The sequence below is a fragment of the Oryza sativa genome, chromosome 6 (assembly GCF_034140825.1).
Source record: "Oryza sativa Japonica Group chromosome 6, ASM3414082v1".
Taxonomy (NCBI): domain Eukaryota; kingdom Viridiplantae; phylum Streptophyta; class Magnoliopsida; order Poales; family Poaceae; genus Oryza; species Oryza sativa.
In genome coordinates this window covers 28,458,811-28,471,122 of record NC_089040.1, presented here as the reverse complement: position 1 = coordinate 28,471,122, position 12,312 = coordinate 28,458,811, and the positions used below count along the sequence as shown (strand labels likewise).

General features: G+C 43.6%; 3 protein-coding genes across 3 annotated transcripts; 1 reads left to right on the top strand and 2 right to left on the bottom strand.

The window, feature by feature from the left end:
* Positions 1-280: 280 nt before the first annotated feature.
* LOC4341782 (glyceraldehyde-3-phosphate dehydrogenase GAPCP1, chloroplastic) lies at positions 281-4,495 on the top strand. The gene is made up of 14 exons (XM_015785543.3): positions 281-531; positions 854-915; positions 1,145-1,203; positions 1,290-1,328; positions 1,540-1,640; positions 2,129-2,241; positions 2,415-2,514; positions 2,612-2,758; positions 2,923-2,983; positions 3,097-3,194; positions 3,274-3,416; positions 3,668-3,751; positions 3,828-3,917; positions 4,096-4,495. Exons 1-14 carry the CDS (start codon positions 436-438, stop codon positions 4,148-4,150), a joined length of 1,248 nt encoding a protein of 415 aa, XP_015641029.1. The 5' UTR covers positions 281-435; the 3' UTR covers positions 4,151-4,495.
* A 1,556-nt stretch (positions 4,496-6,051) lies between these two features.
* Positions 6,052-7,071, bottom strand: LOC9266878 (RING-H2 finger protein ATL73). The gene has a single exon (XM_015785545.3). The coding sequence runs from the start codon at positions 6,827-6,829 to the stop codon at positions 6,284-6,286; it is 546 nt and encodes a 181-aa protein (XP_015641031.1). The 5' UTR covers positions 6,830-7,071; the 3' UTR covers positions 6,052-6,283.
* Positions 7,072-10,038: 2,967 nt separating this feature from the next.
* Positions 10,039-10,968, bottom strand: LOC4341781 (VQ motif-containing protein 22). The gene has a single exon (XM_015785544.3). The coding sequence runs from the start codon at positions 10,921-10,923 to the stop codon at positions 10,282-10,284; it is 642 nt and encodes a 213-aa protein (XP_015641030.1). The 5' UTR covers positions 10,924-10,968; the 3' UTR covers positions 10,039-10,281.
* Between the last annotated feature and the right edge of the window lie 1,344 nt (positions 10,969-12,312).

The window sequence follows — 12,312 nt, the reverse complement described above, 5'->3', positions numbered from 1 at the left end:
CATATTTACAAATAGAAAATAGTTTGTAAATAAAATTTTTATATACATGTTATTAACAATCTAAAAATCTAAAAGATTAAAAGTTTAAGCTGAAAAATAAACTAGGATGGAAATTAAAAAAAATTCTAAAATCAACTTTAAATTTAAATTTAAGATTAAAAATTTTAATTGTAGCTTATGTTTATAAGTATAAGTATAAGTTAAAAGATGAGGCGATAAAACAAAAGAGGCACAGAAAGAAAAAAAACCTACAAGTAATAATAAAGCCATAAACAACTCCGCCCGAGGCCGAGATACCGGGAGACGCATCACGGAACCACGCCGCCGACGACGACCCCCGCCGCCGCACAACTCCGCTCGCCGTCTCCTCCGCCCCCGCCTCCATTCCGCCGCCTTCCTTAGAGGAAGCCAAGTTTCCAGCGCCGCCGCACCTGCATGGCGTCGCTCGCCGTCCCCCTCCGCGCTTCCGCCACCCCGGCCATCGCCGGCACCGGCAGCGGCGGCGGATCACGCGCCGCCGACCCCGTCAAGGTCCCCATTCGCCATCCCGATCTCTCTCCCTCTCTGATTTTTTTTGGTCTCTTCGGTGAGAACCTGTTCCTGTTTCGTGTGACTGACAGCTGCCAACTCATGCGCATGAAACTGTTGTTCGTATGGCGATGTTTTTGTTTCTATGTGTAGGAGTAATGGAGTATTGTAGTGAACACTCAGCTGTTTCCCACTTTAATTGCTTGTATTTCGCTTGATTTTCCGAGTTCAGTTGAGATTCGTTCGCGTTTGTTTAGCCATGATTTCGCAGATTGAAACTTGCTAAATTTCCACCAAATTGATCGATGTTGCTGCTGTGTTGCAGGTGTCGTGCGTTAGGAGCAAGGTTACCTGCGGTTTTCCTTCCGTTGGGGCTTCGTCTTCACTGTGAGTGCCTCCATCATCCAGATTATTCGAATTCCTTGAATAACAAAATTTGACAACCGAGAGCACAGCTGTTGGTTAGAGCGGAAAATTTCTGAGAGCAAAACGGACTTGACCCCTCGTTTTCTCAACTTGTGTTTTTGTGGTTTTTGCTCTGTGCATATCATGGATACGGTTGATCAGTATTAGCTGTAGCACATTGCATTTTCAATAAACTGCTTTTCTACTGCAGTGCTAGCAGCGTTGAGCCGGTGAGAGCAACTGCTACACAAGCACCCCTTGCCACCCATCGTAAGTTGCTCCATCCATCAAACACTAAAAGGGGTTTATGAGGACTGCAGTGGTGTTATGATTATTTTTTTTTCTTCTTTATGTAGAATCTTCTAGCACGGAGAAGACAAAGGTTGGCATCAATGGTGAGTTCCTCCTGTAGATTGGAAAAATAATGACATTATCAAGTTGTTGTAATGTATGATTACTATTTGGAAGTTGCGCTATGCTAACTCAACTTGGAACGTTGAAGTGAACCCTTGTTCAACTTCATTGCTTCTGTAGGTGACCTTAAATTACTTTTGATCTTTATTTAGTCTTTGGTTGTAAAGGAACTCTTTATTCTTGTTATTGCAGGATTTGGACGGATTGGGAGGTTGGTTCTACGAATTGCAACTAATAGAGATGACATTGAAGTTGTGGCTGTTAATGATCCTTTTATCGATGCTAAGTACATGGTAAGTTCTGTTGATAGATTTTGGAAAAGCACAGTATGTATTACGTCCTGTTGCAGTGGAACCGATGATGTTCAATGTATCTTTATATTATTTCTACAAATAACAGTGTAAACATGTTGAGTAGAAATGCTTGTTACTCTAATATGATAATATGCCTAAGTACTCTTTAGCTCTTCTTAACTTAGTAAACATGCTTTGTTTATCATTATCTGACATAAGATCTTAAAGAGAAAAGGCATTCCTATATAAGGTCCTTTACATGCTGGAGGTGTGTCTTGCATGAGAACACGAACCCAACCCATGCTATTCACTTTTTTTTTTTTACTATTTTGTTAATTTCAGATAACCATAATTATTCTTAATGAGAAAATTGACAGGTTCACCTTTACTAAACTGTTTTTGAACATAACTGTATTGAGTGCTACAACTTCATATGTTTCATTTAGACTATTTCAAGTTCTTTGATCGTGATATTCTTCTTGTTCTAGGCTTATATGTTCAAGTATGATTCGACACATGGTCCATTTAAAGGCACCATAAAGGTTGTGGATGAGTCAACCTTGGAGATTAATGGGAAGAAAATTTCAGTTACAAGCAAAAGGTAAGAACATGAATTCTTCAGGTCTGGTTGAATCCACGGTTTTGTTTAAAAATTGTACTTTTGACATACTTGACTCCTTATATTCTTGTTATATAGTTTTGGGTTGTAATAATTCTCCCACGTGCTTTAGTTTTGCTAAAATTATTTGTTGGTGCTTCTCCTTTCCATTTCAGAGATCCCTCAGATATTCCTTGGGGAAACTTTGGAGCTGAATATGTTGTTGAATCATCTGGTGTTTTTACAACAACTGAGAAAGCATCAGCACACTTAAAGGTTTGCCTCTGCATTTACACAACCCCTCTGGCCAATCAGAAAATAAACTAAGCCATTCACATGCAAAAAATGCTGAGATTCCATCTGGCTTATATAGGGTGGTGCAAGGAAAGTAGTGATATCTGCTCCATCCGCAGATGCTCCTATGTTTGTAGTCGGAGTAAATGAGAAGAATTACAACCCCAGCATGAATGTTGTCTCTAATGCAAGTTGTACTACCAACTGTCTTGCGCCCCTTGCCAAGGTATTTTTCTGTTCTGTTGTATCCTTTCTTTGTTAAGGATACACATGGAGTATGTTGTGTCTACTTTGATCGGTTCTTGACTTCAGATGATAAGTACATTTCGCTGTTACAAAATGTAGCACCATGCCACCATACTGGTTTGTATCATGGTTTGTACTTTTCAGATTGTCCACGAGGAATTTGGCATAGCTGAGGGCCTCATGACAACTGTCCATGCTACAACAGGTTTTCTCCTCTTTTATACTTTTCGATTTGCACACACAGGATTTACTGCTCTTCTCATCTAAAAGCTTATAAAAGTAGCATTGTTATTGAATCAAATGATTTTATTTGTTCAGCCACCCAAAAGACTGTCGACGGTCCTTCAATGAAAGATTGGAGGGGAGGACGGGGTGCTAGTCAGAACATCATCCCTAGTTCTACTGGCGCAGCAAAGGTTATTTCTTCTCGCGGTGAGTGGGAGAGTTCCTCTTTTTTCAAGTTTCTCATGTTCAAACCTTTTGCTTTGATATTAGGCTGTTGGAAAGGTCCTTCCAGCATTAAACGGGAAACTCACTGGTATGGCCTTCCGAGTTCCTACACCTAACGTCTCTGTAGTTGACTTGACATGCCGTCTTGAGAAAAGTGCTTCTTATGAGGATGTGAAAGCAGCTATCAAGTATGCCTTCAATCTTCTTGTCATGTCCTAGCACATTTAGTTGCTGCTTCATTGCTTAATGCACTCATTTTTTCGTTGGTGTTTATATTCTGTTCAGTTTCTCGCTCTATGCTTTCTAATCATTTCTGGCTTAACTTCTCAATTTTTTGTTAGTATTTGGGTCATCATTTGTCTGCAATTGTTCGAATGATTGGACTGGAGAGTTGTTAATCCAACATAGTACTTAACCATGTCCTGGTCCTTGTTCCCAGGGAAGCCTCAGAAGGTTCTTTGAAAGGTATTTTAGGCTACACAGATGAGGACGTCGTTTCGAATGATTTCATTGGTGACACCAGGTAAGTATTTTCGTCTTCGCAATGTTTTTCTTGAACATAGGAGCAAAAATTGCTAAAGCCTATCTATATTTTCCAGGTCTAGCATATTTGATGCCAAGGCTGGAATTGGCTTAAGTTCTTCTTTCATGAAGCTCGTCTCTTGGTACGACAACGAGTGGGGCTACAGGTGAGCATCCACTTAATGGCATAACGCCTTAGCCAGCCCTTTTCAGAACCTATTCGTTTTCCTGATTACTGCAGAAACTGAATGTTTCATACGCAACTCGTGTGTTCCAAATGGTGCCTTGCATGTATTTTTTCCATCTATCTTTATCTGACCTGAAGATTTTGTTTCTTTGCTCCAGCAACCGGGTCTTGGATTTGATCGGGCACATGGCTCTCGTCAACGCTAAGCCCTGATGCCATTGATAACAGCAGATGCCCTAGTAATGTAGGAAGAGAAGGCTGCAAACTTGATGGCCCCTTCTGTATCTCGGAATTATATTAAGCACACCGAACAAAACCATTGCCGACATGAAGATACATGCTGTGTTGTGATAATCCGAGCTTATTTTTGGCCTGTTTGAATTTTGTTATTTTGTTGTGCGACACATGGACTCCATGAGTTGGGGTGAATGAAGCAAGTAGTAACACACTGCTTGCACACAAAACAAACAGACCTGATTTCCTACACTTGGTATGGTGCATTAACGTACACCATGGAATGGATCGATATCTCCAAAAAGGTGTCCCGTATTCCTATCTTGATGATGATATTCTCCCTCTCTGTCCATGGCAATTTGGGTTCCGATTAAGCTTTCGCGGAGCAATGACACTGACAACAACCGGCAGTGTCGCCCTCGGTCCTCCTCATCACATCCCATTCCTGCCCTGCCAGCCGTCAAGTGGTTTCTCTTAGTGGAAGGGGCATCACGCCCTCCAGATAAACCGTGGGAATCACTTCATTTTTCCCCCTCCTTTTTTTTGTGTCGTCTCTATACAATGACGAGAGTCGTGAGACCTGCCTGTTGTATTTTTCCTAACTGTACAATGGCCCTGTTCTTTGCTGGTTAAGATAAAGATTTTATCTTAGTTTTTGTTAACACGCTATTCAAATTGATAAACGGTATATTTTGTGTAAAAGCTTTCTATATAAAAGTTATTTTAAAATATCTGATAAATTTATTTTTCAAGTTTGTAACAATTGACAATATGAAACTCAATTAATCACATTCTAATGACTTTATCATTTATCGTGCCCTAACTTCATTTCCATTTTTAGTGAAACGAACATCGCCAGTCTGTTCATATCTCCCGGTCCTATGAGGCTAGATCGATTTTCATTATCGAAAAAAAAATCTTGAGTTCCCATAGCTCATAAAAATATTTATAGTAAGATGTTTATTCTTTTAGGGATGGAGTGGTAATGCCGTCGATTGTGCTTTTTTATGGTATTTTGGAAATTTTGATTGATGAAGTAAGTGAACAGTACATCTCTTAGAGTTTTAGGTTATAAGACGTTTTGACTTCAGTAAAAGTCAAATTACTTCAAGTTTGACTAACTTTATAGACAAATATAATAATATTTATAATACCAAATTAGTTTCATTAAATCAATCATTGAATATATTTTTATAATAAATTTGTCTTGGGTTGAAAATGTTAAAACTTAGTCAAACTTAAAGCAGTTTGACTTTGATTAAAGTCAAAATGTCTTATAACCTAAAACAGAGGGAGTAGTTAACTATAAATACTGTTCCTCGCCAAAAAAAAACTACAAATACTGAGGACCGAGCTTAGCTCGGTTGGCAAGTTCGCTGTGGTGCGAACGGCTGGTCGTGAATTCGACTCGCGGGGCCTCACCTCGACGGGTTTTTCCAGTCTTTTCTTTGGGACTGTCCTTCAGGGCAGTCTCGACTAGAAAATAGGGAGTGGTAGTGCAGTCGATTGTGTATTTTTTTAGGTCTTTTGAAAATTTTGAATACTAAGGATCGAGCTTAGCTCGGTTGGCATGTTCGCTGTGGTGCGAATAGTCGGTCGTGAATTCGACTCGCGGGGCCTCACCTCGACGGGTTTTTCCCGTATTTTCTTCGGGACTGTCCTTCGGGGCAGTCTCAACTAGAAAATAGGGTACACACGCATGTGCGTTCAGTGGGACTGCACGTTTCCCGTGCATTGAGGCCTAGTGCCTCCATTCTCAATCCTAGCGTGTGTTAGGGATACGCACACGTGTGTGTTCGTGTGTTGTGATGTGATTGTGGTGTGTGAGTATGCGTTCTGAGTTGTTTCCTTTAAAAAAAAGGGCAAATACTGTAGACCCATTGCCAGTTTTAATGATTAGCTTTGCATTATTATGCAGTAACAACTAACAAGGGATGCTCATACATAAAAGCAACTGTCATTCAGGATGATTTTCCTGGATAGACGAAAATAATAACTACTCACTCAAGATGGCGAAGTAAAATCATCAGCCATTATACAAGTTATTTACCGGATAATGAGCATATATAGGTCACGCTCATAATCTATAGTAAAAAAAGTTTAGCCGATCAATTAAGCAGCAGTCAAAACTTGCAGGCGATGGTGGTGGTCTTCTCCGACGACGGCGCCGTGGCCGTCGGCCTCTGGCGAGGGGCGGCGGCGGCACGTCGGGCAGGAGCAGTGCGCCAGGAGCCACCTGTCGATGCACACGACGTGGAACCGGTGGCCGCACGCCGGGAGCAGCCGGACCCTCTCCCCGTCGGCGAAGTCCGACAGGCAGATGGCGCAGCCGGCGACGGAGGGCGCCGGCGAGGCGACGTACGTGGCGACGGGCAGCGCCACGACGTCCTCGCGCTTGAGCCCCGCGCCGGCGCGGCGGTGCTCCACCCAGCCGACGGGGTCCGCCACGGCGCGCCGGGTGCACCGCACCACGCACTGGAGCATCGAGTTGAGCCCCAGCGCGCACACCAGCGCGCACAGCATCGCCGCCAGGATCACCACCACGTCGTAGTCAAGCTGCGGCGGCGACGGCGACGACGCCGCTGCCGAAGACGGCGGCATCGGCTGCTGCTCCGGTGAGGAGACGTTGCTGCAGTTGGCCATGTGGGACACCTCCATGCCGATACGACGACGACGACGACGACGGCGGCGGTGGCGGCGGCGGTGGCGAGGCGATCGATCAGACAGGCAAGGAGAAGAGGAGAAGAGAGTGGAGCAACCACGACATCGCAGAGAAAGACAAGGAGAAAACAAAAGGTGACAACTGAAGAGCTAGAGCTATAGCAGTAAGCAAAGTGATCGAAACAAATTTTAGTGCCAATATGCTCATACATTTGTAGGCTTTTAAGGCTGTGTTTGAGAGTAAGGGTTGGAAATCCTCCTTTCAGGTACACAAAACGAAACATGTATTTACGCATATTAATTAAATATTAGAAAAAAAACCTTAAAATAGATTAATATAATTTTTAAAACAACTTTCCTATAGATTTTTTTTTAAAAAAGCACACACCATTTATCAGTTGGGAAACATATGGGCGTAAAAAAACGAGAAGTAGGAAATGGGAAACACACCCCTAAGTACATATGCATCTTATTTTCAGATTATCCATCTGATTGTTGAAACAAATTATTGCTCCATAATTTGAAAAACACATTTTCTAAAAAATATATTCCTTTAACTATATTATTTAGACCACATGTTTTAAATTATTTAATTTATTCTTATAATTGAGTAGATAATTCATAGCAACGATCCGTCCAATAGTCTGTTTTGAATGGAGCTTTAGATTCATGATGGACAATTGGACACATCAAAAAAATTCTATAACCTGAATACTGTTCTGATAGAGTGACACCGGTGTTTCATCAGCAGGACGTATCAAGTACGAAAAGGTATGAATACTGGTCATAGCTATACAAGTATTGGAACCAAAGCAACAGCACAACTTGCACGAGAAGAATCTGTTCTTACCTTTCTTGAAAAAGGAGGCGAATTGACTGATAAGGAGATCACACTAGTATTCACTTGCCCGAGATCAACATATAATCGACACAATTGTGAGAATAATTCCTTCAATTTGAATCTTTAAAATCTAAGCATATGCAAAACTGGAATATATTTGGCCGCTGTAAACATCACTTCCAAGATAAATGGTGTAACTACATAAACAATACATGCTTTAACAAAGGAGGAAGAGAGGGTCCTGAAATCTGAAAATGTTTTTGTACAGGCACGGAAAAGAGAGTTGGTTTTTCAACCTTCATTTCTGAAACAAATATATTTTCACATGATCTCACATGATCACGTGATCAGTAATTCAGACTTTCAGAGCTTTAAAACTTTTTTTAGAGAGAGAGGTTTAAGCTGTTGACTGAATTTGCAGTAAATTCACAGGGTTTCCGTTCACTGAAGTGTGCTTTGTCAATATGCTTGATCAACTCTCTGGTTGCACCTCTGCGTGAAGATTACACTGCTTGTTTGGTAAACAACTGGGAGTATTGGCAACTCCAATATCGTATCGATCTAAGGCAGGAGTAACTAACAATTGACCTATAGCATTGTTAAAACTTGTCAGGCCAGCCAGCAGACAGAAACTCATTGAACACTAATCTGCCCAAGTTTTAAACGTATCCAGATTTATGCATCCAAAACATCTGACACCAAGATCTTAATTTCGCACTGAATTACCCCGGTAGATGCCTCACGGCACACGGCCGGCTCAGGCATTCTAAATTTCTGAATATTAGGGGTTGGTTTCCTATCTGCTATATGGCTCTTCACCAAACTTTGCTGGTAGAACAAGTTGGTGCTGGTCACAAACAGTTTATCAGTTTTTGACAGATGAGTGATGACCGAAATGACTCCACAAGTTGTATGAGAATTAAATTAGCACCATAGAAGTAGATCAACAAGACAACAAGAACTTGGGAATTGCAGAATCACAAATTCACTTCACAGGCTTCACTAGCAGCTCACTAACACCAGCCCATATATGTTTGTATATTTTCAGCATAATAGCTCACATGCAGTTTTGAACTTCCAACCGGTGGCTGTACAAATCATGGTTCTGAATATTTTCCTAAGTAGAAACACATAGCCGCATCAAGGATTCCAGTTCCAGGTCATCTTTATAAAGCCCTGTCATAATTTTATTAAAACTTAATACCTAGTTAGCCGTGCTCATCTTGATGATTAGTAAAAGCTTCAGCATTTTCAAGAGAACTTTTACAGTAAAATACACTCGTAATATATCCTGCTAGTAATAAGTAACCTGTAAATTCTTAGCGTACAGTGGAACAACTTTAGGTGCTTTCGCCGCTCGATCCCATTCCTCGTTATCCTTCATCACGACGAGGCGCCTCCAACCACTGTGGATCCACATGTGCCGCCGCCAACCACCACAATGCTATGAGCCTTTGACTCGGTGATAGTTAGGCACTAAACTACAAATTTACTAATCCCTCCATCCTAAAATAAGTACAGTTTTACACTGTTCATCTCCAACGTTTGACCGTTCGTCTTATTTGAAAATATTTTGTGATTAGTATTTTTTTGTCATTAGATGATAAAATATAAATAATACTTTATACGTAACTATTTTTTTAACTTTTTATAAATTTTTTAAATAAAACGGACAGTCAAACGTTGGACACGGATATCCACGACTGCGTTTATTTTGGGGCGGAGGTAGTAAAATATTGTGTGGAAATTTTTTTTGTTATACTTCCTCTGTTTCATATTATAAAACTTTCTAGCATTGTCTATATTTATATAGATATTAATAAATCTAGACATATACAGAAGTATAGAGGAATGGTACATGGCGGTATACCATGGGTGTCTCACTAATCGTCCAAACTACCCGTGCTCATCTTGACGATTAGTAGAAGCTTCAGAAATTAGTTTTCTGAGCCTCGCTCCCCAAAAGCAGAACAGTAGCTAAATAAAGCAGCATGACAACTCTGACTTTGACCCTGCCTCGTCACCACCATGACTTCACGCCCACGTCACACGCACACCCCGAAATGTCGTGGGACCCACCCGTCAGCCCCCGCCGACCAATCAAATCCGTCGACAAAAAACCCCACGCTAGTACACGTCGCGCCACAAACATCGCATTTACACTCGCTATTAATCCAGAAGAAGGAGCAGATGCGATGCAATAATAAACCCGTGAAAACAACATGTGGTTAGCGTGCGCCCGCCACAGCTTTGCTTCTGAAACTTGGCAACCCAAATCAAAAGTTGATTCCTCCCCCGGCCTAATCAAATCACGCAGAATTTTTTTTTTTACTGCTTGTCAAAATCCACACATGGGCTATGAGAGTGACCAAAGAGCGAAATCGAATTGAAGAAAAAATTAGGAGTATTTACATCGCTGCAGCATGGATAGCTGATCAGCTGATTTTAGTGATCTTCTCTCTTAACTGAACAAACATGTGAAAGTAATAAGAAGAAAAGAAATTGCACACGATCGAGGAGAGGGTAAAATTAACTTGTAGGGGGTTAAACACAACTGGTCCATGAATCTTCTTTGCTTGTGATGTGTCTTCGATTAACCGTTGGTTAATTAGGCGAAGTAACCATTAGCGCTGTGGTTAGCGGCGGAAGTAGGCATCTGAGCTGACTGGAGGCTCTGCAGGAGCAACCTGTCCTCGGCCGAGCTCAGCGCGTGGCTGAACATGTCGCCGGCGCCGGTGCCGGCGCCGCCGGCTTGCTGCAGGTTGCCGTAACCGAACGGTGCGCCGGTGTACTGCTGCTGCGGTCGGAGGAGCTGTTGGTGGTCCTGGAACGTCGGCCGGCGCGGTTGGAGGTGGTCGGAGAAGGGAAGGACGGCGCCGGTGAAGCCGTAGTCGGAGCCGAAGTTGATGACCGGAACGCCGCCGGGCCCCGCGAACGCGCCCGCGGGCGGCGCCGGGATGCCGGTGAACTGCTGCACCATGGCGCGGAAGTTGGTGGTGTCCGTGTTGAGCAGCGTCACGGGCGCGCGCCGCGACGCCCTGGACCGCCTCCTCGCCGGCTTCCCCACGCGCGGCCCCTCCACCCCCGGCGCCCGCGTCGGGCTCCCGCCTGTCGATCCCGCCGGCGACGCCGGGCTCGTCGCCGCCGCCGCCGCACCGTTCGCCACCACGCCGCCGTGAGCAGCCGACGCGTCGTGGTACAGCTCGGCCCACTGCGCCAAGCTCGAGCCAGTGTCACTCATGGCCGCCATGGCGATCGAGCGAGAGACGGATCGCGTCGCGAATTGCAAAATATCGGAGTAAAAACGGTGGAAACGAAACGGTATTTATAGCGACGCGGCGACCGGTCAAACGGCCAACCGAACCGGGAGACGATCTCAGCCGTCCGATCATGACATCAACGGCTGAGGATCGTTGACACCGTCGCCGTCTCGAATACGTCCCCGATCCCGTGACAGCGGCCGCCGCCTCCTCACCCCTCACCTTCCTCGAAACGTCGCGGAGAGGAGGTGGTGGGTGGGCCCCGCGCGGGGTGCCACGTGGACAGCCACCGTGCTCCGGTACGGCGGGGCGGCGGCGGCGTTGGCGTTGGGTCACGGCGCGCACGGCGCGGGATGATTAATTCCGCGAGGAAATATCGGGCGCTCGCCGTCGACTTCGTGGCGCGAGCCCGCACGTACGCAACGCGCGCGCATGTCGCCATCGCGCGGCATGTGAAGGCGGCGGCGGCGGGGGAGCTGAGGCCGGTGGTGGTGGTGGTGGTGGTCGAGGCGAAGCTTCCGGTGAAGCTGCGGCGGCGTGTGCATGCATGCGGCGGATGGCGACCGCGACGCCGGCGATCGAGTAGTAATGCGGTTTTGTGTGTGTGGATAGTGTGGTGGATAGGGCGTCGTCGTGGCACGTGCCCGGTTTGAAGAAGGCGGACGTCGCTGTCAGTATCCACCTCGGGGATCGCGTTTACATTCCGGCCACACGGAAAGTTTCCACCTCCATCGTGGTTTGTTCGAGGTAAAAGCGAAACGGAATACTTCCACCGTTTCGAAATATTTGGCGCCATTGATTATTTTTTAATATGATTGACCGTTCGTCTTATTAAAAAAATTTAAGTAATTGTTACATCTTTTCCTATCATTTGATTCATTTGATTCATTGTTAAATATATTTTTATGTAGGCATATAATTTTACATATTTCATAAAAGTTTTCGAATAAGACGAACGGTCAAACATGTGCTAAAAAGTCAATGGTGCCAAACATTTCGAAATGGAGGGAGTATTTGCTAACGAAAAATAATTTGTAAATAAAACTCTAACTTTTATTGTATTGTCTATATATCTATTGATATAAAATCTCACATCTTATTTTTTAAATTTTGGACCATCGAATATGCTTTAAGATTCGTGCAGAGATATTAACCCTAGCTCTCCTCCTCATATATGTGTTTTAAATTATCTAAAAGAAAAGACTGAAAAATAACTATAATGAACAAAAATCTTAAACTCAACTCTAAATTTAAGGTTGAAAATTAAAATTTTGACTGACAAGTATAAATATAAGGAAAAAAATGAGGATGTTCACTCTCCGTTTGATTACACTAATGAGGATATTAAGCTTGGACACGTAAAACGAGAATATTATTAG